The 21,789-nt window shown below is 49.7% G+C and overlaps 2 protein-coding genes across 16 annotated transcripts in view; both read right to left on the bottom strand.

Annotated features, from left to right (window-relative positions):
• Positions 1–13,521, bottom strand: part of CNOT1 (CCR4-NOT transcription complex subunit 1) — a 59,069-nt gene extending 45,548 nt beyond the window's left edge. For 12 of the 13 annotated variants that reach the window (XM_054840303.1, XM_054840309.1, XM_054840305.1 and 9 more), the window contains exons 1-7: positions 13,367–13,521; positions 6,806–7,081; positions 2,536–2,643; positions 1,729–1,827; positions 1,114–1,182; positions 960–1,014; positions 357–560 (exon numbers count right to left, since the gene is read on the bottom strand). In XM_054840303.1, coding sequence (XP_054696278.1) covers positions 357–560; positions 960–1,014; positions 1,114–1,182; positions 1,729–1,827; positions 2,536–2,643; positions 6,806–6,907 — 637 coding nt within the window. In that variant the 5' untranslated portion in view covers positions 6,908–7,081; positions 13,367–13,521. Of the gene's footprint in view, positions 1–356; positions 561–959; positions 1,015–1,113; positions 1,183–1,728; positions 1,828–2,535; positions 2,644–6,805; positions 7,082–12,832; positions 13,051–13,366 lie in introns of those variants that run through there. The other variant, XM_054840304.1, reaches the window with a different exon arrangement.
• Positions 13,522–14,626: 1,105 nt separating this feature from the next.
• On the bottom strand, positions 14,627–21,701 carry SLC38A7 (solute carrier family 38 member 7). Of its 3 annotated transcripts, none has more exons than XM_054840847.1 (12): positions 21,620–21,695; positions 20,604–21,062; positions 19,996–20,437; positions 19,592–19,790; positions 19,355–19,499; positions 18,837–18,935; positions 18,235–18,292; positions 17,785–17,899; positions 17,411–17,558; positions 17,126–17,325; positions 16,820–16,874; positions 14,627–16,726 (listed from the first exon to the last, which is right to left on the bottom strand). In XM_054840847.1, exons 3-12 carry the CDS (start codon positions 20,260–20,262, stop codon positions 16,624–16,626), a joined length of 1,389 nt encoding a protein of 462 aa, XP_054696822.1. In that variant the 5' UTR covers positions 20,263–20,437; positions 20,604–21,062; positions 21,620–21,695; the 3' UTR covers positions 14,627–16,623. The 3 variants fall into 3 exon arrangements, with proteins under 3 accessions (XP_054696822.1, XP_054696824.1, XP_054696823.1); XM_054840849.1 differs by having other exon boundaries at positions 20,953–21,062; XM_054840848.1 differs by lacking the exon at positions 20,604–21,062 and having other exon boundaries at positions 21,620–21,701.
• Between the last annotated feature and the right edge of the window lie 88 nt (positions 21,702–21,789).

Below are 21,789 nucleotides of genomic sequence, written 5' to 3'. Positions count from 1 at the left end.
AACATTTTGCTCCTGTACAAAAAGGTGCCTCCCTCTAGGTTTGTGCCGAACCAAGGCGTAAGTTGAGTTAAATTCAGTTAGCTTCGAGTCCAGGTCCTCCTTATTCTGATGGGTTTACAGCAAAACGCTGTTGTTTCAGAAAGGAAGAGACTACCATATCAATAATGTCACCCGTCATCACACAAGGATCGTGGTAGCTTCCAGGATATGAACTAGAGTTTAAATCAACAGAAGTTTATGAAAGTTTTACTGAGTTTTGCCCCACCATTTCAGCAACAGTCTGCTCTGACAATAAGTTACAAAACCCCATTTTTCAAGTTTGCACTTAGTCAAGGCTTCCTGAACACCACACTTACCTCTACGTAATGTTTTGAGGAAAGCGTCAATCTGTTCCTGTCCTACCCCAAAGGCTCCCTTCTGCCCAAAAAGGAGATGGGAGAGGAGAAGGTGCAGGACCTCTATTGCAATATCTTGGAAGCCACCTTCTTGATTTCCACTGACGTCCGCGTCAATGTAAGAGCGCAAAAGATCCGGGAGTTTCTGTTTGATAAACTGGGCAGCTTTTGAAAACAAAAGAGGCTAGAGTCAAAACCTAAAATTTCTTATTAATATGAAGACTCTTTCTAACTAGGTACCATCCTCTTAATCTGAGTTGGTTTACCACTAGCCACAACAGCTCAGATTTAAATCAAAGTCTCATAAACCATACCTCAGAACTCAAATATTAATGGACAACTAAAAGGTAATATATCACAGAACCTCAATCTGATTCATTATCTAGCAAGATGACCGTGCTATCTAGTGCCCCTCTCAAAATGGCATTAGACTTCAATGGCACCACTAATTGCGAGGTCTCGCGTTACTAGGGTCACGCAGGCACACATCTATCCATCTAGACAGGCCGCTGCTTAAAAAGAACAGTTATCCCTGCTGCAGCACTTTTTGGAAGCTTCACTTACCAAAACCTCGTAGATCTGAGCTGAAAGAGTTCAGTAAAGCGAGACCAAAAATCACCTACGAACAAGAGCAAACATCATAGTAAGGGAACATCTTCCTTTCTAACAAGCTTAGTCAAAACACATTAAAATATTTTTGAAATAAATGTTCACCTACCTCTTGAACTTTACTTAATTTGATGACTTTACTCAATTGGGCAAATAAATGGGGTGAAGGCTTTAGACTCTGAAACAGGTAAGAAGAGTGAAACGGAAGCTGTTATGGGATTAGTCTCATTCATAACATGGCAGGCTATCTAGAGTCCATTTGCAGGTCTGGAATATTAGTAACTATTCTGCTGTAGGTTAACACAAAGCTTATGTGGCTAAACAAGTATCTTTGGAACTATTTTTGGATACATCTAAACTAAACGTTTCTTCTGCATATCCCACTTTTTCCACTATTAAACCCCCATCACAGCTTTCATATGGAAAGAAACACGAGCACCGATGATTTATTTTGGTTCTCACTGCCACAAACAAGCCATAAAGTACTAACGTTAGATTAAGCTTTAAAATTAGTTTGCAGTCATTCCAAGTGATCAAATAACTTGCTCTGTTTAACAAGCCCCCCCCCCAACTTCTAGGCAAGCTCAATTTTTCAAGACTTTAGTACAATCACTCAGCCATAAAAAAACCCAGGAAAACCACAAGGGAAAACCAGGTGGTTTCTTTCCTGCAGACCAATTCACTGCAGTTTGCGATGGGGATCCCCTTCAAGAAGCATACAAACCTTCTGATAGTGCAACGGATTGTCAATGGCGTAGGACAGCGTCGAGATAAAGTTTGGTTTTGTAATCAGCGACGCACACTCCTGGATCAGAAATTGAGTCTGAAAAGAACAAGGTAACTTGAACACACATATGATTTTGTAGCAGGACAATAAACCAAAACTTTTACTCTGTGCAGTAAAACTGCACTCTGTGCAGTAAAACTGAACAAAGATAAGGTGCCTAAGTCTTGTAAATGCCTAAATTCTCGTTAACATTAACTAGTTTCTTTTCAGTCAAGTTTTCTTCAGGTTTAGTTTGGGTTTTTGTTTTTTTTTTAAGACTGAGAAAGTGACTATTCTCCATCATGCATACAATGTTTCATTTTCTGTAAGCATCCTCACACATTGCAAAAGACAATCTCAGAATATTTGATTCCTGTTTGTGAGCTAAAAAGTCTGTGGCAAAGGAGGCCTTGCTTAAGGATGAAAACACAGCCAGCATCAGAAGTGCCAGTCAGTGGAGGTGGACAAAGTTTTAAAAGACAAAGAAAGGCTTTCAAAATAGAGCCCTGCATGTGGCAGGGAGATCAATTTGTGCTGAAGCTATTTGTTTTTCCAGATCAAGGGACTGTAAGACTCAGGTATCAACAATTTGTTGCCTTCTGACTTGAGGACTGGCAAAAGGTGCTTGCAATTGAAAGGCCATACACCAGAAGTTTGCTTGAAGCTTCTACCTCTAACCTGCCTTTGCGCTTAAAATGGATCAAATCCTATTGCAGATTTGTAACAACCAAAACTAATAAGCAGATGCCTCAGTGCAAACCTTACCTGATGGAAATCTTTGCCACTGCTTTTACCATCGCCACTGAAATCCACGTGCGAGAATAGACAGCGTAGTAAATGCCTGTCTGCCTCGGGACCGTGCCTATTCACAATCTGGAAAAAAGTCAAACACACCAACTTGGTAGCAAACAGTCATTACAGAGCAAGATCTGGGTTTAGTACTGTGGATACAGCAGTACTTCTAGTGGTTAAGTCATCTACGGTTTTATCAAAACTGCTAACAATGTTCCTTTTTAATCAGTAACCTAGAAAACAAGTCATTAACCCTATTTGTAAATGAAAAGCATAAACTGAGAGATAAAGAAAGAATCTAGACAAGTCATTGACACAGAAGCCACACATTTCATGGGTAGTATTACTAAAAAACTAAATAACAAAGGGTTTTCAAGTCACTTAGAGCATGGTTTCGAGCTTCTTTGCCACCAAAGCAGTCCAGAATCCACGGTGTCATGGCCTCGCTTCTCCCCACAGCTACAGTGCCCAACTCTGCAAGAGGACAGCCTTTGGACAGTGTGCATATCTGTGCCATGTAGCAGGAATTTATCCCAGAGACAAGCCACCAAACAGCATCTCCACTGATCCTGCTGGCAGCTTCTATGCTGTCTCCCGGTCATGACTAACTTGGCCACCATTACTCCACAGTCTTCTAAGACATAAAGGGAATAGCATACAGGAAGCATTTCCTGCCATCTAAAGAAAGAGTTCAGCTCAAACTTGCTCATTAGCAAGCTTTAAAATCAAATACTACAGGCTGAACACCTGCAGCTGAGACCTTTTACCAAGTCTTTCCCCCATCATTACAGCTCATTCAACTGAACTCTATAACTCAGTCATAAATAGGTGATCTGCATTTGTTAATCTGCAACACCTATCACTCATTCTGAAACCTTGAAAACACTATTACATTTTTGTTAGCATCCCCCATCATTCGCCTGAAGTTCAACTCCTGGCTATACACCAGCTCATCAGCTTGTTGTTTGAAGTACCTTCAGGTTGTTTCAGTGTTTAGTCATTTCTTCAAACCTCATCTAACTGGACAGCATTACTTATTTTTAATAAAATTCATACTGGCAGAAATTTGAAGTCACTTAATGACCAGTAGCTTGCTTCTTTTGCCAAAATAGTAGCAACTAACATCAAATCCAACCTTCATTTATGGGCAAGATTATTGCCGTTGTTTCCCCCTTTCTAGCTGCAGGACAGACACAACACATGCCAGTACAAGCCAGCAGCTCTGCCTGTGCTCTGACTGCCTCCACCAAGCCCGCTGCTTCACCCCATCCTAAATACTCGTTTGCCAGGAGATTCTTTGTGCATAAAGGCAAACAGCATTGCTTCAGGCTGTGCCTGCTCCGGCTCTGCTGTTTCTGACTGTTCTCATCTCAATTTTTCTACCATTATCTGACACTAAGCTTCCCTTTCCCTCACAGCCTGCTTATTCCAATGGCTGTCAAGTTTTGTTCTGCTGGAAAGAAACATCCCAGTCAGATATAACTTTGCTTCTTGACCAGAGACTAGAATACACGTGCTCAAGAGATGTCAGTCCAGAATAAATAGCCCACTTCAGTTATGTTGACAGCACTGTCTTTGAAGGCAGCCATCCTCCATGGTTAGGTAGCAAGATGCTCAGATCCGTGCAAAAAGCAGCAAAACTGAATTGACAGCAAGTTCTACTAGTTAGCTCAGGCATCAGAAAACAGGCAATTTATTTAGGCAATCCCAATTAAATACACAGATTTAGATGTGGTAACGAGACTGGCATGAAGCTGGATCAAACTCCTTGGGAGCTACCTGGTGCCATGACTGAGATGAATTCAAAACAGATGGATACGGAAGAAAACTGTACATACTAAAGCCATCAATACAACCTCTCTGCATCAGAATTAGATTGCTTCCTTGCATAAAAGTAACTTTACAAGGTTAATAATTGGAAAATTTAACATATGGAGCGGAGGGGAACTGAAGGCTACAAGTTCAGTGCAGCATCTTTCAACTCTAACCACATCCACATAAAAGCTTTTCCAGGAAACAGGGAATGAGAATTGCTAGGTTTCCTGTAAAAAGAGCTGAAAGAAACCTTTGTACTGGCAGCCTTCACATTTACAAGACAGCATACCCAATCATAAAATAATCCGTAAAGGCCAACTTATCTATCTTTTACCATGAGGGTGACTGAGCCCTGGCACAGGCTGCCCAGAGAGGTTGTGGAGTCTCCATCAATGGAGCTGGACATTCCCAGACAACCAGCTGTGGGTGACCCTGTTTGAGCAGGAGGTTGGACCAGATGACCTCTAGACATCCCTTCCAACCTCAGCCTGTCTGTGACTGAGGATAAAGTTTGACCCACCCATATTTTGGTTTATCATACAGAGACAAGTTGGGTTTTGTTTAGGCGAACACAGGGTTAGACCAAAAATAACTCTGTTTTTCTAGATCCAAGAAGTTTTGCTTTCCTAGATGAATCTGTCTGCAAAGCTCTTCCCTCCTCTCCAACCAGGCTCTCTTTACCACTAATTCAGGAAATGGAGACCACAAATACTCATTTTCGAGGAAGCCATTCTTTAGAATTTGTCTGACAAGTGCATAAAAGGTTTTTAACATACATTCTATTTTTTAAATCAGGCTTAAAGCATCACCTACATTAAATGACTACTGAAAGCATGTTTAAGCAGAAGTTAGTTCCTCAAGCTTTGCCACAGTGATGCTTGTGATGTATTTAAATGCAAGTGGCATTTTGGTCAGTTGTGACAAGAACAGCTCCAAGTACGGTTTTCCACATGCTCTGTGTGTATATAAGCTTTGTAAAATTGAGTGAATTATGCCAAAAATTTACATCACATAGTGTACTGTGAGACAAAGAGTTAGAGCATGCACATATAATCTCTTCAACAAAGGAAAAATTGTACTGGCAACCACAGAAGTAAAGTAATACCAAGAAGTTAAAAAAAAGACAAGGAATCATGGAGATTTTAGGAATTTAGTCTTGAAATCTGAGCTCTGTCTTATAACCAAACAGCCATTTCCACAGACCAGTTTCCAGTCTCTCAACACAGTGAGTCTGAGCGGCCTGCTGTGAAGGATAAGGAACAATCTGTCCCCGTTTTAAAGATCTATATTCCAGCTGAAAGGCAGATCAACCATATCTTCTCCCAAATCAAAAAAAACCATTTATATCCTTTGTATAAGCATTCGTGACAGATCTGCAAGTCATACCTCAGTCACATTTTGCTGCAAAAATCATCTGTTGAAAGCAATAGTGATCGCAAGGACAGCATGATCTCAGATGAGCCCCCTCCAAGTACTCAACTTGCAAAAACATGGAAACTTTACGAAAGTTACAAGAGATGTATTATTCCTGGCTTAAAGATCCTTTTAAGCAGTGAATTCCCTTTCAACTCAAGATAAGCAATGAATGCACTTCTAAAGAAGTCAGCTGTTACCAGAAACACTCTGCTTAAGACCTCTGGCCTCCTAATCTGATTCAAATCACTGCAGGACCACACTAGGGTAAGAAAAAAAAATATTGAACTGGCCCAGCTGTCTGCTGGGAACTGAACTAAACCAGTTTCTAAAACTGGCTCAGTAACATTCACTTCCTCCTAAGCACTCCTCTGTGGATAATGTTTTTCAGTCTGTCCTGCTAGTCAGAGCTATTTTTAAAAAGGTCAGTTAAACCAGAATTCTTGCCCAGATCACAGATATTTGTGTTTCAATCCACAGTTATTCTGCCTGCCTTTTGAAAACCCAGCGCCAAGAAAGTCAGCTTGATTTCACCACCAAGCTGCACCTCATTGCATGAGATGAGGAACAAAAAACTTCATCTGAGGTAAGTGAAAGCATTCAGATGTAAGTAACCATGTACTCACACTTTCAGTGCAACAGCTCTGTAGAGTAAATGCGTATGTTCTCTCTCTCCTAATCAGTGTTCTACAGAACCTCCAAAAGTTGAAAGATTTAACCTGAAGGAGTTAGGAAAGCTTTGCACACCACACTCAAGAGCAGCAGTTAATCCTAATATTCAACTACAGAGTTACTACTGGTCTCAGCTCTGAGCTGACATATTCCATGACCTGACAGATGAAACCAACAGGAATATCAGAGACATGAGCTGCAATTCAAAACCCCGCAGAAAACCGTACACAGTACTGCACACAAGAGCACTGCACAGCGCAATTCAGACGGGAAGAGAAACTCCATTTGACATCCCCATTTTTTCTTTCCGAAGTTTCTTTTGTAGCATCATTACTTTACTTACATGCTGTATTTCCTGCTGGCTGGCTCGGTAGTTTTTCTTGGTTAAATTGTCCACCAGGTAGCTGATTTGAGACAAGGCCAGCGAGAGCGAGTCAAGATTCATTGCTGGTTGGGGCGGAAGCAGGCGGCCGAGCCCGGCGCAAAATCACCATTATTCCCCTTTAGTCACCTCAGAGACAGGTTAATTTTTTTCCCCCAATTAGCCTGTATCTGGTTCTGTGTTGCTTTTTTCAGCTCTTCTTTCTCAGTTGTCTTCCTCTGTTCTGAAACATGGCACCTGAAAGACAATATTGCATTAGATTTAAGTTCTGTAGCAACTTCACAGCTACAATCTAGGCACTGCTGTTATCTTGTCATGGAGCCAGTCAATTTACAATAAGCTTTTTAGGTTGAGGGTATTTTTAATTTAAAAAAATCTTTAAGCTGTTTATAAAGTGTTAAAAGCAGTTAGTGGTTTCTCTGTATTTTCTACTTCCACCAGGACACTACAGCATAGAAAGTTAAATCCTACAAGAATTCAGCACTACGCCTCGGAGCTTTTTCTTTTATATTTTTGCTTACAAGCTAGTTCAACAAATAAAAAAATAAAGTTCAACAAAGAAATTGATAGTACAGACATGTTTGACAGCTTAACTTACATAAACCATTTGACATAACTATGTCCACAAGGAAAAAGAAGTACTATTAAGTTTTCACAACACAAGCTTAGTTGTTTTCACACTACCCAACTACATTTATTCATTTCTGTATTTTGCCAGCCTGAAAGAGCTAGCAAACAGCTCTGTCAGAAGAATGACTACCCTTTCAGCACTGTGAGAAAAAAGAAAACGAGATGCATAATGAATTAGATACCACACAGCAACAATCAGAGGTCAGAATCATTCAGAGCATCGATCACAAGTTTACACAAAAAAAATGTGCTTTTTAACCATCTCCATGATATTTTGCCTCGCTACCATCATAGTAGTATTGCACTCAACCGTGCACACCAAAACAAGCAATTGTGAATGAGCAACACACACAAAGAACTGCAATAAACTAACCCTAACATTTGGCTTATACCGAAACAAAACAGCTTTCCAGTGAGCTACAACAGCAGAGCTTGCCAGCTTAATAAATTTCTATGACAACACAAAACTTGGCACTTGACATCTCGTCTGTTAAATTACAGATTGCCAATGTGATAAAATCGCATCCCAAAGCAAGTCCTGCATAACCAACAGTCTGAGGAGTCTCAAAGGAAGCCGTAAGCTGCTCCGAGAAGCAGCACTGTAATTTATCAGAGGAGGAATCAAGCTGGAGAGTCACTGTTTTGAAGCTCTACTTGATCAAAACACAAAGGTCACTAGGCTTCGTGCCAAGAGTCTGAAGATGCCTTTTTCAGAACAAAAACTATTGCTTTACTGTCTTGGCTACACAGCCAAAACCACCAGTACACAATTTCTGCCTCATCATTGAGATGGATCACACAGGTGATGTGTTAACTTGGCATGCATAGCCCTTAGGGCAAATCAGTTTGGAAAACAACCCCTGCAGCGGCATGGCTGGACATGCTGGCCATCCTTCTGCAGGAATTAAACAAGAACTGAAAAGGCCGTGCTGGGTAGAACCAGAAAAATCTTTCCCCCTCTGCCTTTATACAAAGGTTTTCACGCGCTGACACTTAGAACTACAGCTTATTTAACATCTGCCTACACTTCAAAACTTCTGCCACCATACAGGAGACTCCTCACAGGTCATAACCTCGGTGGTAGAGGCAGCAGGACAGGCAAGTTTACATGCAGTATCTGGTGAAAACTTCTCTCCTCTTCATCCTCCACAGACACCAAAAGCATCAGGAGCAGCAAATTCTACCACATGGGATGAAGGTCATTCTGCTCTTTGTGAAAAGTTTATTACATTAAATAAAAACATGGGTAAACTATTTGTAAGGAAAGTCAAAATGCTGACTGACTTCCAGACTTTCATTATGCCACAGAAAACCCTGCGTACTCCAAGAAACTATATAAGATCTTACACAAAAAACCTTACATCTCATGAAAAAGAAACATTCAAGCAATAATGTTGAAAACATTCTTCAATGACAAGGCAGCTGTGCTACGAAAGAATTTCAGAGCATGTTGAAAACTGCAGCAAGAAGCATTACAGAAGACTTCCAATTTTTCTTTTTTTTTCCTTACATCTGACAAGCTATAATTCATTACATTTATTTACAGGTTTAAAAGCCCACTGACTGTGAAACAGCTTTGTAGCAAGGGGGATAGGCACAAAAGTTACCAAGATTTCTCAGTACCTGGCTTTTTTTTTTTTTTTTTTTAAACCTCTATTCCTCTTTTGGAATAATCCAGAAAGTGTCACTGGGCATGACAAGTAGATGCTTTCCAAGACAAGGTGTAACATACAGGACCAATGTCAATCTTCTGAAAAACGTATGTTAAAAATCAAGCAGACAGACTACTTACACCCACAAAAGGCACCACAAGCACCTAACAAGGGGAATTCAGTCCCTGTCAGAGCCCCAGATTTCAGCAACCAGCCTGAAGAACTCAAGAACAGGACACAAACCAAAACTCCAACTCTCATTTTTAAGGCAGTAACAGAAGTTTCAGAGCATGCCTTTCACACCCCAGGAAGAAAAAAAATCACATTTCTCTGGGTATTGTTCCTCAGACCAATACAAACAGCACAACAATCACACCTACTCCACCCAAAAATCAAGCTTTTTGGTACTGGAACTCTTGAGTTGGGCTCAGTGGTAGATCTGACCCTCTCTGCTGCCACACAACACGCTGCCCAGCACTGACACCCACCATCCCACCGCCCTATTAGCATCACTGACTTCTCCCAAGAAAAGCAGGGACTACCACCTCAACCGTACTTTAATTGCACGGAAGCACAAGCAGCTTTGCCACTTTCTAACCGCAAAATCTGGTAGTGCCACCGGAGGACCCAAGCTGGAGGCAAAATGGGATTTTCCCGTTCAAGTAAGCAGAACAAGAGCCTGAGCAGACACCGCGATTCAAGGACAGAACACAATAGCTGAAAGAACCAGCTTCCTATTTATGTTCTAAATATATGGTTTGCACAGTATGTATCCTGATACACAGAAAAAACCTGACAGATCTCTCAAGCATCAGGCTAACAGCATTTTAGAGTTTCAAATGGTGCAAGCTAACTGACAGTAGTATATAAAAATCAGAGTAATTAAGGAAGCCCTGCCCGGGAAGCAGAAGTGCACAGGTACCTCTCTGGTCATTCAATACAAGGCTAAAATTCAATTTCTACAGCACTGCTTGAGAAAGCTATGAATGCTATGCAAAGCAGACTTTATTTTTAGATGCATATATTCTTAGTGGGAATGAATCTCCCTACACTGGCCTCAACAATTCAAGAAGCTTTCAGTCCACGGAGCAAACCTGTCATCTTTACAGGTTCAGAAAATTCATGCCTCAGCCAGAAAGTTTACCAAAAAAAATCTTAAATTTGCTGACAAAAATTAGCTACTTTCAATTACAGTTTCTATAACAGTAATGGATTAAGCTATCAGACACAGGACCCTGGAGCTCTTGAAAGATTATCATTTTACATTGTGCAACTTGACTGATTTTTAAGAGGTAGAAAATATTTACTGAAATCTGCAGTATTACACAGCCTCAACACTTTCTAAGGAAATCAACAGGCCATCAGCAAAACATTTGGCATCTATTTCAGTAGATTCTTCTCAACAGCAGAGTTCCATTGGGTTATTAAAACAGAAATACGATACAATTTTAGGCAAGAATCCAAAAATCACAAAATAGAGAGGGCTAATATGTAACCAGTGGTCAGGTTTGACAAAAACTCTCTCTACTAACCTGAAGCAGATCAGCAGGAGTACTATGCCTTGCTGCTGAAGCTGACAAACCTGAAGCCTTCCACAAATTTGGAAACAGCCTTACAAAGAAAGTCATTTCAGAATTACTTTAAGCTGAACTTGGGATTATTTTTTCAGTATTTTGCAGAGTAAGTACTCCCACTGGGTTTCAAGAGCTGTAAAGATTTTAGGCCACATGTACTGCATGTGGAGGATAAAACAGCTCAAGTGACACAAAGCAACACGTTCGCTGATTAGCTTCTAAACTCCTGTCAAAAAAACATCACATAGAACACGCCAAAAGCACCACTGCCAAACCTGTTCTTCAGAACACGGTCTCTTACCCACTTCTCAAACCCATGCGAAAACAGAACAAATGGAAGAGCAGCACACGTCTCAGAAGCCCCACACGAGAAGTGCTCCAAGGAAGGAACATGGTTTTGAATCATACCATAGTTAAGCTAGATTTCAGGATGTCTATCACTTTGAAATCCAGAGAGAAAAACCTTACTAAGTCACATTAATAGTAAAATAAGCTACCGATTAATTCAACCAGTTCAAATGTAGGTGTTTACACGTAGAAAAGCCACCTAAACATTCCACGTACTGGAAAACTGCACACAATTCCAGTCAACTGGAAGCCACGATGCTGATTAGACCCGGTAACTTTAGTTTACAGAGAACAGCTGAACTAAGCACATATGTTTGATCCCAGACATTAAGACCAGTTAAGTTTCAGGTTTGGAACCTACCTCAAATATATCGGGCATTCATCAACCGTGACATGGCCGCTTCAGGCATTTTCACACCTCACTAGGATTGTTTATGAAAAAAACCCAAGAAACTCACTTCCTACTTCCCCTTCAGTCAAACACTGCAGGATAAAGTTTCCATTGGAGGGAAGTTAAAGAAATTTAGGGACTTGTTCTTAAAGGCTTTGCGCTCTTTTCCCTTCCAAAAAGTGTTTTAGAACAGCGAAATGCTATTTCAAAAGGCAAAGGAGAACTGCAGTGTTCATATAGTAGGGATAGTTATAGAACAAAAGAGAAATCTGGCTAAAACAATCACGTCCTCAGCCACGACTCTCAGTGATAAGAATTCCCAACATGATCTAGCAATGACCCATCACAGGGTCACAAAACGTCACTGTTCGTTTTTCCTAAGTTACATTTGCACAGTTTCTCTTCCACTTACTCAACTGAACACCAACAGGAGCCATTTCAGCATCAATTAAAATGAATTAAATATCTAGGAGCACTACTCTAGAAGGATAAACAGGATTAGGTATTTCTCTAAAGAGGAGAGACAGATACAGATATGAGTTTGGAGATACTGGGCCAAGAGGATCAACAGTTAACAGCAAACTTAAAAGCATAAGGGCAGAAAAAACAGGACAATAACAAGCCTGGGAAGGACAAACAAGTCCATTAACAACTAAGTTAGTTTCCTGTACATAAGACAGTCACCTCGCCCAGACTCCTGCCTATAATTTTAGTCAATGCCAATGTAGTTACCTTAGAAACAGGAAGTGTTTAAGCTGCACGCACTAAGAATGACTTGTGCAGTGTCATACCTGTTTTGTTACCTGCTTAAAAAAAAGTTCCACTGAGAATGGATGCTTTCCAACAAGGGATTCAACAACAGTCTAAGCTCATGATGATTCAACAGACTAAGTGTTGTATTTTTTTAGTATTATCTCACTTCTGTTGTACATACAGTCGAAATTGTGGTTTGTTGAAATTAAACTACGACTGCTAACTAGCCATATTGTATAAAGAGAACAGGGTACTACTCCAAGTTGGAGAACTATTGCAGAGGAACTATTTCTGACAATACAGCATCTGTCAAACAGCCAACTGTTGCTATTTCTAGTGTCAAAATAATCAAGTCCATTTCACTGGGCAGCATGTTTTTAACTGGAGGACAGCACTGAGAAGCTTTTGTTCTGTGCCGTCTGCAGGAAGGTTATGTCACCGGCTTATTTACCAAAGCTCACTGTTTACAGGTTACTTGTTTTCTTTAGTTAAGTCACAACAATGCCGATCTCCTAAAGAGGCCACCGAGCTTAGGGGCAGGCCCAGCACCAGGCTGCGTTCCGAGTCCCTCAGAGCTCCTCCACCTGTCACCACCAACGCTACAAAAGCGGACGGGGAAGAGAAAACAGCTAAAAAACACCTCAAAAGCCGAAGACTTCCGTGCCACCTCCAAACGATCACCGTGCAGCCCACCGGAGCCGTCCTCCCTGCCCCAAGAGCCGCAGGCGGCAGCCCACGGGGACCTGCAAGCGGCCCGCGCCTCCCGCCCCGAGCCACGACCGGCCCGGGCCGAGGCAAAGCCCTTCAAAGTTTGCTCGGCTGCTCCTCCTGTCGATCGGACGCCGGCTGAAGAAACGGGTGACGGCGAATAGGCGAAGGCCGGGGCGGGGAGCGGCGCAGGCCAGGCCGGGCCGCGGGGGCCCCGCAGGCTGCCCCACACGCACCCCGGAAACGGCGGGCTAGGCGGGCTCCCTCTACCGGCCCCGCCACCCCTCCCCACCTCACCTCACGGCGCCCGTCCCCGCCGCGGCCTACACCGCCGCCCGCCACCCCCGTGGCCAGATCAGCGCCGCGACCCCCGCCGCCCCGGAGGCTCCGGTACTCCCACACACAGCAGCCCACCCGCGGGGCGGCCCGGGGCTGCGCTGTGCGCGGCGGGCGGTGCGAAGCTCACCTCAGGGGGCGTAGGAGGGCCGGAGCGGGGCGCCGGGCTGGGGCCGCTCGCGCTTTTATCCTCTCGCCTCCGCCGTTTCGCTACAAAATGGCGGACGGGGTCGCGCGCTCACGTCGCGGCCTTTCCCCTCCCCCGTCCCCTCGCGGCACGCCAGCGGGGGGGGGCGGGGGGGGCAGCGGGGACGCGGGTGGGCGGGGTGCCCGACGAACCTCCCGCCCCCTTGGCGTGGCGCTCCCCCAATCAGAGAGCAGGGCCGCGTGTGATCTGCCCAATCAGCGCGGCGCGACCTCAGGGGGACGTTCTGCCGTCCTCCCCCCGCCCTTCCCCGGCCCTCCGCGCCGAGCCAGCGTCGCGCGCCCATTGGCCGAGAGCGGCCGAAATCCTTCCTACTTTTTTGGCCAATCAGCGCTGGCAGGCCTCTCGTCCCACGCATGCGCATCAGCGGCCAACCCGGGCTGACGAGACCGACCAATCAGCGCGGGGCGTGGCGGGAAGGGGAAGTGGCGGGGAGAGCCAAAGGGCGCGCGGACTCATTGCGGGGGGGGGGGGGGGGGAAATACACACACATACACACACACACGCACGCACGCGCCCCTCCCCGAGTGGTGCGGTCCGCCCCGCCCCACTCTCCCCCCCCCGAGCGGTGGTACGGCCCCAGGCACCGCGCTCCTCCCCCCCCCCCCCCTCCGCACAGCGCGGTGGTACGGGCCGGGCCCAGGCAGCAGCGCCTCCCCCCGCGCTGCCGTGGTACTGCCCGGAGCGCTGCGGCCGCACAACATGGCGGCGGGGCCGGGCCCCTCACACCGCATCCCCCGAACCTCCCCCCCCCCCTCAATTTACACACTCCCAGCTCGCCGGCCTCGGTCCCGGAGAGGAAACTCTTGGACCCCCCTCAGCCTCCCCTCAGGGTCGGTGCCACCACCCCGCACCCCAAAACCCCAGAGCGGCACCTTCCCGCCCGCCTCAGCCACCCCCCAGCTGCCTTCCAGCCCTGGGGTGACCCCGGTGTGCCAACACAGCATCGGGACCCCCAGGACTTCCCCTGCGAGGGTACCCCGGGGTCCGACGGCCTGAGGGAGGCGATGGGGCCTCACCTCTGGCAGGGGACCCCCCACCATGGGGTCAGCACTGAAAGCCGCCCCCAGCCCCACATCGTCCCTGCCAAAGCTCGGAGAGCCGGGCTGGTGTTTTTGGGACATGGCTTCACCCCGGCCTGGAGCACCCCCAGCCCCACAGAAACCACCTCATACTGGCCAGGCGCACGCACCACAACGTCACTTTTATTGAGTCGAGGTCCCTCCGCTTTCTGCACGCAGAAAATACATTTAAAAAGGCCGGTGTTTGTAAACAGTCAGGGGAGCGGTAAGGCAAACAGAGAAACGGCCGCAGCACCTCCGTACCCCCCTGCTCTCACCCCCACCGGGTGACAACCGGAGCTGTGGGACACCACAGCTGCTCCGCTTCGGCCATGGGACCTCCTGGTCCTTCCCTCCTTCGGGAAAGCCAGAGCCACAAAAGCCACCAGGTACCAAACCCATCTCCATCTTGGGGAACAGGCACATCTTGGCTTGGCATCTGCTGAGCCTCGAGCGTCCCGGTCCCTGCTGTGCTCCACGGGACGTGGGTCTGGTCTCCCCACATCCAGGAGGTGCTGGGGTGGGCACACTCCTCTTTATGCCAAGGGGTCCCCCAAACGCCAGCGCCAGCTCTCAGGCAGGAGCCAGGCGAAGGGGCTCGGAGGCAGCCAGTGCCAAATGGGGGGTTTGCTGGAGCCTGGCTTTGTCAAAAGTTGAGGGCACGGAGGTTGGAAGTACCTCGGGGGAGGCAGGAGGGACGCGTGGGTCCCTCCAACGTTCACGCTATGCTTGAGGCTTCCTCCTCCATCTGGGTCTCCCTGCCTTGTCCGGAGGAGCGGCGGGGAGGTCCCTGTTTACATGCAGCAAGCGTTGGTAGGGAAAGATTAAACGTTTCCATGTGGGGAAGTGCCCATATGGTGTTCTCCCACCCACCACCGCTGGTCGCAGAGGGAGAGAGCCACAGTGAGAGGCATGGAAGCGCACCACAGTTCACCTTCCCACCACGACAACCCAGGCTGCTTCCAGAAGACGCAGGAGGAGCAAAGCCAGGTTTTGCACAAAGCTGGGCTGGATCCTCATCACAGATGCAGCAATAGATGCACACAAATTCCTCCCTCCCCCAGGGTTTTAGAAGCCAAACAAGGAATAAGGGAACTCAAAGACTGAACGAGAGAAGTTTGCTGTTGAGGTTTGACTCCCCCAACAAAATCTGAAGCTGGGGGAACTGGTCAACCCAGCATCCAGACAGAGAACGGAGGGACAGCCCAGAGCAACACCAGCCACAGAGAGTGTAAACGACGAAGGGAACAATATAAAACAGATTAATACTGACTGCTTTATCCCAAAAACATCCCTTAAAACCTACACCGGGCCTGGTCCCGTTCCCTGGACACCTCCTGGAAGAACAGGATCGGAAATTTGGAGAAGAGCCTTGCTCTAGCATAGTGTCTCCAGGTCGATGCAGCCACAGCACCTTCTCTATTGAGTGAGCAACCCCCGGCAGGGGAAACATTGCACCGGCGTGTCCCTACCCCAGGGTCATCCTGATCCTCCAAAAAAAACCTCAGGCTGAAGGTGACAGTCCCACTTTGTAACAGAAAGTGCAGCTCAGACAGAGGGAGGTGTAGGAGTAAGGGCAGGAGACCGGCAAGAGGAGCTACGGGAAAACAGAGTTCAAACCAAACACTGACACAGAATAGGACTACGGGGATGTTGCCCTGTCCAATAAAACATGATTACTAGTTCCCTTTATGCAAAACACACTGTCTCCCTCCAATGTTGCAAGAAAAAGGGGTTTAAGCTGTGGAGAGGAGCTCCACCAGCACAGGGGGATGCGGGTGAGAGCAGCATGCCTTTGCAAACCCCAACTGCGACCCCTTAGTGATGTCTAAGGTAGTGATGTCTACCCCGGAGGGGCAGAAAGGGCTTGACCTGGACTACAGGTCCCCTTGTAGTGATGCTCTGGCTGCTCCAGGGAGTCAGGGCTGAGAGGACAAGCCTGACTGCCTGGTGCGTTAAGACAACAAGATACGAATCACCGCAGGGCTCTTTCAGCCAAGATTACAACGCTCCTCTTGGATCTTCCCAACATGCCAACATGTTTTCTCCTCCACTTCCCTTTGGTCCTAAGGGGAAATCTGCATCCCCACAGCAGCAGCGCGGTCCAGCCTGGAGGAGGAGTCAGGCTGTGAGATCCACAAAGATGGCGTTGGCAGTGGTCTGTCCAAAGATGAAGGCTCCGAGGGTGACCATGAACACCCCGTAGCTGACCTGGGCCCACCAGCTGTGGATACAGGAGGACAGAGCACATTTAGAGGGGACCTTCATGCCAACATCTGCAGGGGAAGCAAGGAGAGGGGAAGCACGTTTCCATTACCTGATTGCCCTGGTTTCTTGAATCTCGGAGAGCTTGGCTTGAATCAGGCAGAGCCCTGAAAGGGAGAGGAGGCAAATTAAACCCAGACGAGGACTCAGCAGACACCCCACAAACCATGGAGCTGCACTCCCCATTGCGGAAAAGAGACTCCTGTCAAAACAGTCAGGCTGCTGACCGACCTCATGCCACACTTTCTTCTTTCTCCAAAGACCTCCTGGTTCCTGTGTCTCCATCCTGCTCCCTCCCTCTTCGAGACACAAGGCTGAGAGACCTCCGCCAGCCCCCAAGTATCCTGGTATGCCCTACCTGGGAAGACGAAGATGAAGCAGGCAGCCAAGCCCCCGATGACAGAGATGACTTTGCCGATGTCAGGGATGAAGAGAGCCAGGAGGAGGGTCAGGAGGAACCAGCTGATGGTCTGAAGCAGGCGCCTCCTCCGCTCCCGAACCACGTCCTCCTCCACCGTCACCCCAGTGTAGCGGAGCCAGAGACCCTCCAAAACAGCCCTGCGGGGTGAAGACCCAGGGCAGGGGGGTTTCCCCATGCTGCCCCTCCTGCCCACACCAGCCCCTGCCTCCTCCCAGTGCTCACCGGCCACAGAAGTGCAGGATGGGGTAGGATGTCAGCACGCAGAGGATGATGAAGGCCCGGGCGAGGGCAACGGGGATGTCGTTGGAGGGGTAGGACAGCAAGACGTCCTGTTCCACACCAGCCCCAAAGGTCAGGAAACCACAGACGCCTGCCGGAAAGGGAGCAGTCAGCAGGGGAGGGGGACAAGCCTCCTGCACGCGTGTTTGAGGAACCAGACTTGGATGGATATGGCGCAGGCCATGTCGCAGCAGGGATCAGATGGACTCCCCTCCCTTCCCGCTCTGTCCCTCAGCTGAGCAGAGGGTCCCTGCCCTGCAGAAGCTCACAGCCCCTCCAAGGACCGCACCACACTCACACGGCATCCCCTTGCTCACCAGTGCCGGTGTAGACGAAGAGAGCGATCACCATGGCCGCCGTAACCACTGCCCCCCAGGTCTTCACCTCCGGCTGCTTCATGCTGTTAAAGACGGGCACGCTGCTCACGTGGCACTGCCGGGGACACGGAGAGAGAGCGGGGACACGCGATGGGCTGAGCCGGAGTCACGGGGAGCCATGCGGGATCTCACGCGTGATATCCCCGGGTTTGTCGTGATATCATGATCCCCCAGGTTTGACACTGGAGAAGAAAAGGGGGGGACAGGCTGCCCTGGACTTCCCAGCTGGGATAAAATTGATCAGTCTCCACCCAGGGGTTGTGAGATGTTAAATTGACTTCAGCTCCCTTGCAAAGGTGAGCACACGGGGAGGGTTTTGACTGAACACCCAGGGTCCCCCGCCCAGGCAGCTGCAGGGTGAGAAGGGGAGCGCCGGGTTCGTGGCCTTACCTGGAACCCAAAGCAGATGGTGGGCATGGCATTGAAGACAGCTGTCCAGGTGGAGGGGCTGGTGGGAGAGAAACACCCACCAGTCAGACCAAGTATCGGTAAAAAAAATAAGCATCTACTTGGGCAGTGCCGAAAACTGGTCTAAATTTTGTTCTGCCCTAAAATTTCCACTTCCCCGCACTGGGTCCAGAAAGGTCCCCACACCACGAGGAGGGGACAGGCCACAAGGGCTGTGCTGGCCAAAGAAATCACCAAAATCATCCTAAAATTGACACAGCTGTTGTTGCTCTTGCTGGGTGAGCATAAGCACTGCACGGGGAACTCTGGGCCTGGCTGTATCAGGGCCTAAAAGTCAATCAGTGCTCCTCAAAACCTGCGATGGAGCTGTGCGGACCTCCAAGAAGTCTTTTTCCTCTCCTTCACCACCAATTACAGAGAGATGCAGCCACTCAGGAGCTTGTGGCAGTGACACGCAGTGTGCCCAGGCCCAGGGATGGGACTCGTGAAGGATTTGTCCCCAGCCTTTGCAGCCCTCGCTCCCGCAGCCCTGCCTGGCTCTGTGATGTGACGGCCACCGTCAGCATCCAGTCTGTGGCACTCACCTGGTGGGGATCTCCACAGGCGTGAGCTCCTTGTCAGGCCAGATGTACTTGATGATAATGACTGCTGTGACGTACCAGGTGCCAATCACGCTTAGGGAGCTGCAAGAGGGGACAGGAGACCGTCAGCGTGCTGCCTCCCCGCTCTGCGGAGGGTCTCCTCCCAGCCTCATCTTCCTCGCTGCACAGCCTGCACTGGCTCTCCTTTCTGCTGGATGGCCAACTCCAAAGACAGGGCACGGCACAGTTGAAAGCAGCTCTTCCTGCTTCCTCCGGCAAGCAGAAGGGAAGGACACAAGCCCCAAAGGACGACACTGTGGCCGCACAGTGCTCAGCAGCTCCTCTGCTTCCCGGATGGGGAAACCGAGGCACGGGAAGGCAGAGAAGGAGATGTCCAACCTCTCAGGGGCAAGCGGGCAGATACAGTGCTAGAACCACAGCGTTTCCACTCCTCGTCCCCTGGGACCGTGCTTAATTGTGGTCCACCCAGCTCCCAGCCCCGGAGGGCTCTCCCCACCCACCTGGCATATTTTTGGAAGCCGATCTCCTTGGGGATGGAGAGGGGCAGGATGAGGAGGAAGGCAGTGATGCTGATGGTGAACTTGCGGTCTGTGTACCAGTGGCTGCTCCCAGCTTCCTCAGGCTCCGTCACCAGAGCAGCAATGACTGTGGGGACAACCGGCGTGGTCAGGTCATCCCTTTCCAGCTGAAGGGACAGCAACTGGTTATTTTTTCTGTCCCCTGTGGGACAGACTTACTCTTGTCCTCCTGGTCTCCGATGATGATGAGGAAAGCGATGCAGGTGCCAAAGGTGTAGACGGCGATGGCCACCTCACACAGCACGCCAGGCACCTTCCCGCACACAGCCCACACAACCTCCTGGTAGGTCCGCTCGTTGCTGGCCTGCGAGCAGTACGCCAGGATGACCAAGCCTCCAATGATGAAGATCAGCATGCACTGGGGTGGGGAAGAGACAGGGAGGGGACACTGAGGCAACAGTGTGATGAGGTCCCCAAAGCCACCCTGGGCAGCCGCTTACGAACACACGGAGGCTTCCTCCCATGAGCCAGGTCCTCCCCAAGCCCCTTGTGGGGCTCCTCACGTCCCCGCCATGTCCCCTCCCAGGGTGGGACAAGGGACCATCCCTTCCCCACCCTCTCACCATCTGCAGCGCAATGCCCGAGGCCACACCACCAGCCATGCTGAAGGCAGCGGGGAAGTTCAGCAGCCCAGCCCCGAGGGCAGCATTGACCACGATGAAGACAGCTCCCAAAGCCGATGTGGCTCCCAGACCATTTCCTTGGCTCTCTCCGCTCTTCGGCACCGTCTCCACGCTGGGGCTCTGCAGGAGCCTGGCCCGTTCCCCGGCGTCGGCGCTCCACTCCCAATCCTTGTAGTCGCTGTTGATGCTCCCGGTGCCCTGAGCCATCGTCCCTCCTGGGGTGGCACACGCCACCAGCCACGTCCCACTAACGTTCCTGCACAGGGCTCAGCCGGCTGCCTTGAGGAGGGTCCCCTGCCAGCGCTGGCTCCATCAGGCAGGGAGGGCAGCAAATGGGCAGGCCGGGACCCCAGCAGTGTGGGGGTCAGGCATGTGAACGCTCCTAGAAGGAGATGGAGAAGGACACGGTAACTATTAAGGTACATTAACAAGGGACAACCTGGGTGTTAGACAGAGGCACAGAGGAAACAAGTTCCCTGGGTCTCAGCTCGAGGGTCACAGCACACAGGTGACCTCACGCCAGCTGAGAAGATATCAGGAGAACTCACCTCTCGTCCCCTGAATGCAGGGTGAGGACACCGCTGCTGTCGGACAGGGGGCCTGAGCCCCAGCCGCGGGGCTGGGGAGCTGCAGCCTCACGGCAGGGCTTGCCTTTCTGCGGGCACGAGACTCGGCGTCACGGCTCGCTTCCTGATCTCCAACCCCAATTCCTGCAAGCTCTGCAAGAGCCACTGTGCACACACTCCCGGGTAAAGGTCAAGGCTGGGCTCAACAGCAACAACCCGTGCACGCAGCAGGAACACCGTGTCCCCAGGAAAAGCAGGACCGGCCCCTTGCAGCGCACCCCCAGGGTGACCACCAGCACGAGATGTCTCAGAAGCTTTTGGAGCTGAAGACCTGGTGTTTCCAACGTGGCAGCCCTTGGGGCTTGGACAGCTGAGATCCCATCCCGGTGCCTCCGAGCTGAAGGAGATCAACCCTCCCAACCTGGCAGGCTTCGCAGGGACCTACACAGCCGAGGGACACCTCTTTTCAAGGGAAATATCTTTTTTTTTTTTTTTCTCTCCTAGGCGACGTCTCCAGAGACTCTTCCTGACCAACCCTTTGCTTCTAGGCTATTTGAACCCCGTGCTTGTGCTATGAATCCTCTCGGAAGGTTTCTGGGGAAGGGAGAAATCCCCACAGGTCTGCAGAGGGGAAGGAGAAGGGCAGCGCTCTCCCCCGGGGTCCCAGGTCCCCAGGCCGGCGGCTGAAGCCCCTGCCCGGCGGAGGATGGTGCAGGGTGCCCGGCTGTCCTTTCCGCCCAGCCAAAGCCACCGTGCCGGTGACAACCAGAGACCCGGAGAACAAACGCTTCTCCGAGGGTGACTCGACAGACCCACGGACCCGCGTGGGCCCCGGCGGCGCCCCACGCCCGCCCCGCTCCAGGAGAAGCAAGGCCCGGAGCTGCTGACGGTGGCCCCCCGCCCCCGCCGCGTTTGCAGGGGATACCTTCGGGAGGGGGCTCCCCGCGCCCCCCCCCTCCCCTTCCCCCCGGATACCCCCGTGCCCCGGCCCCACTCACCGGGCGGCGGGAACCCGCTCCGCTCCGGCCCCGGCTGGGCTCGGCGGCGGCGCAGCACCGGCACCGCCCTGCCCGCTGCACGCCGGGGGTTGTAGTCCGCCCCCGGCCCGCCCCGCCAGCCCCCATCTCGGCCGGGAAACGACGCCCATCCCCGGGGACCGGCGGTTTCC

The sequence above is a fragment of the Grus americana genome, chromosome 13 (assembly GCF_028858705.1).
Source record: "Grus americana isolate bGruAme1 chromosome 13, bGruAme1.mat, whole genome shotgun sequence".
NCBI classification, from domain to species: domain Eukaryota; kingdom Metazoa; phylum Chordata; class Aves; order Gruiformes; family Gruidae; genus Grus; species Grus americana.
The sequence above is the reverse complement of the archived record's forward strand: the minus strand, read 5'-3'. Positions and strand labels throughout refer to the sequence as shown.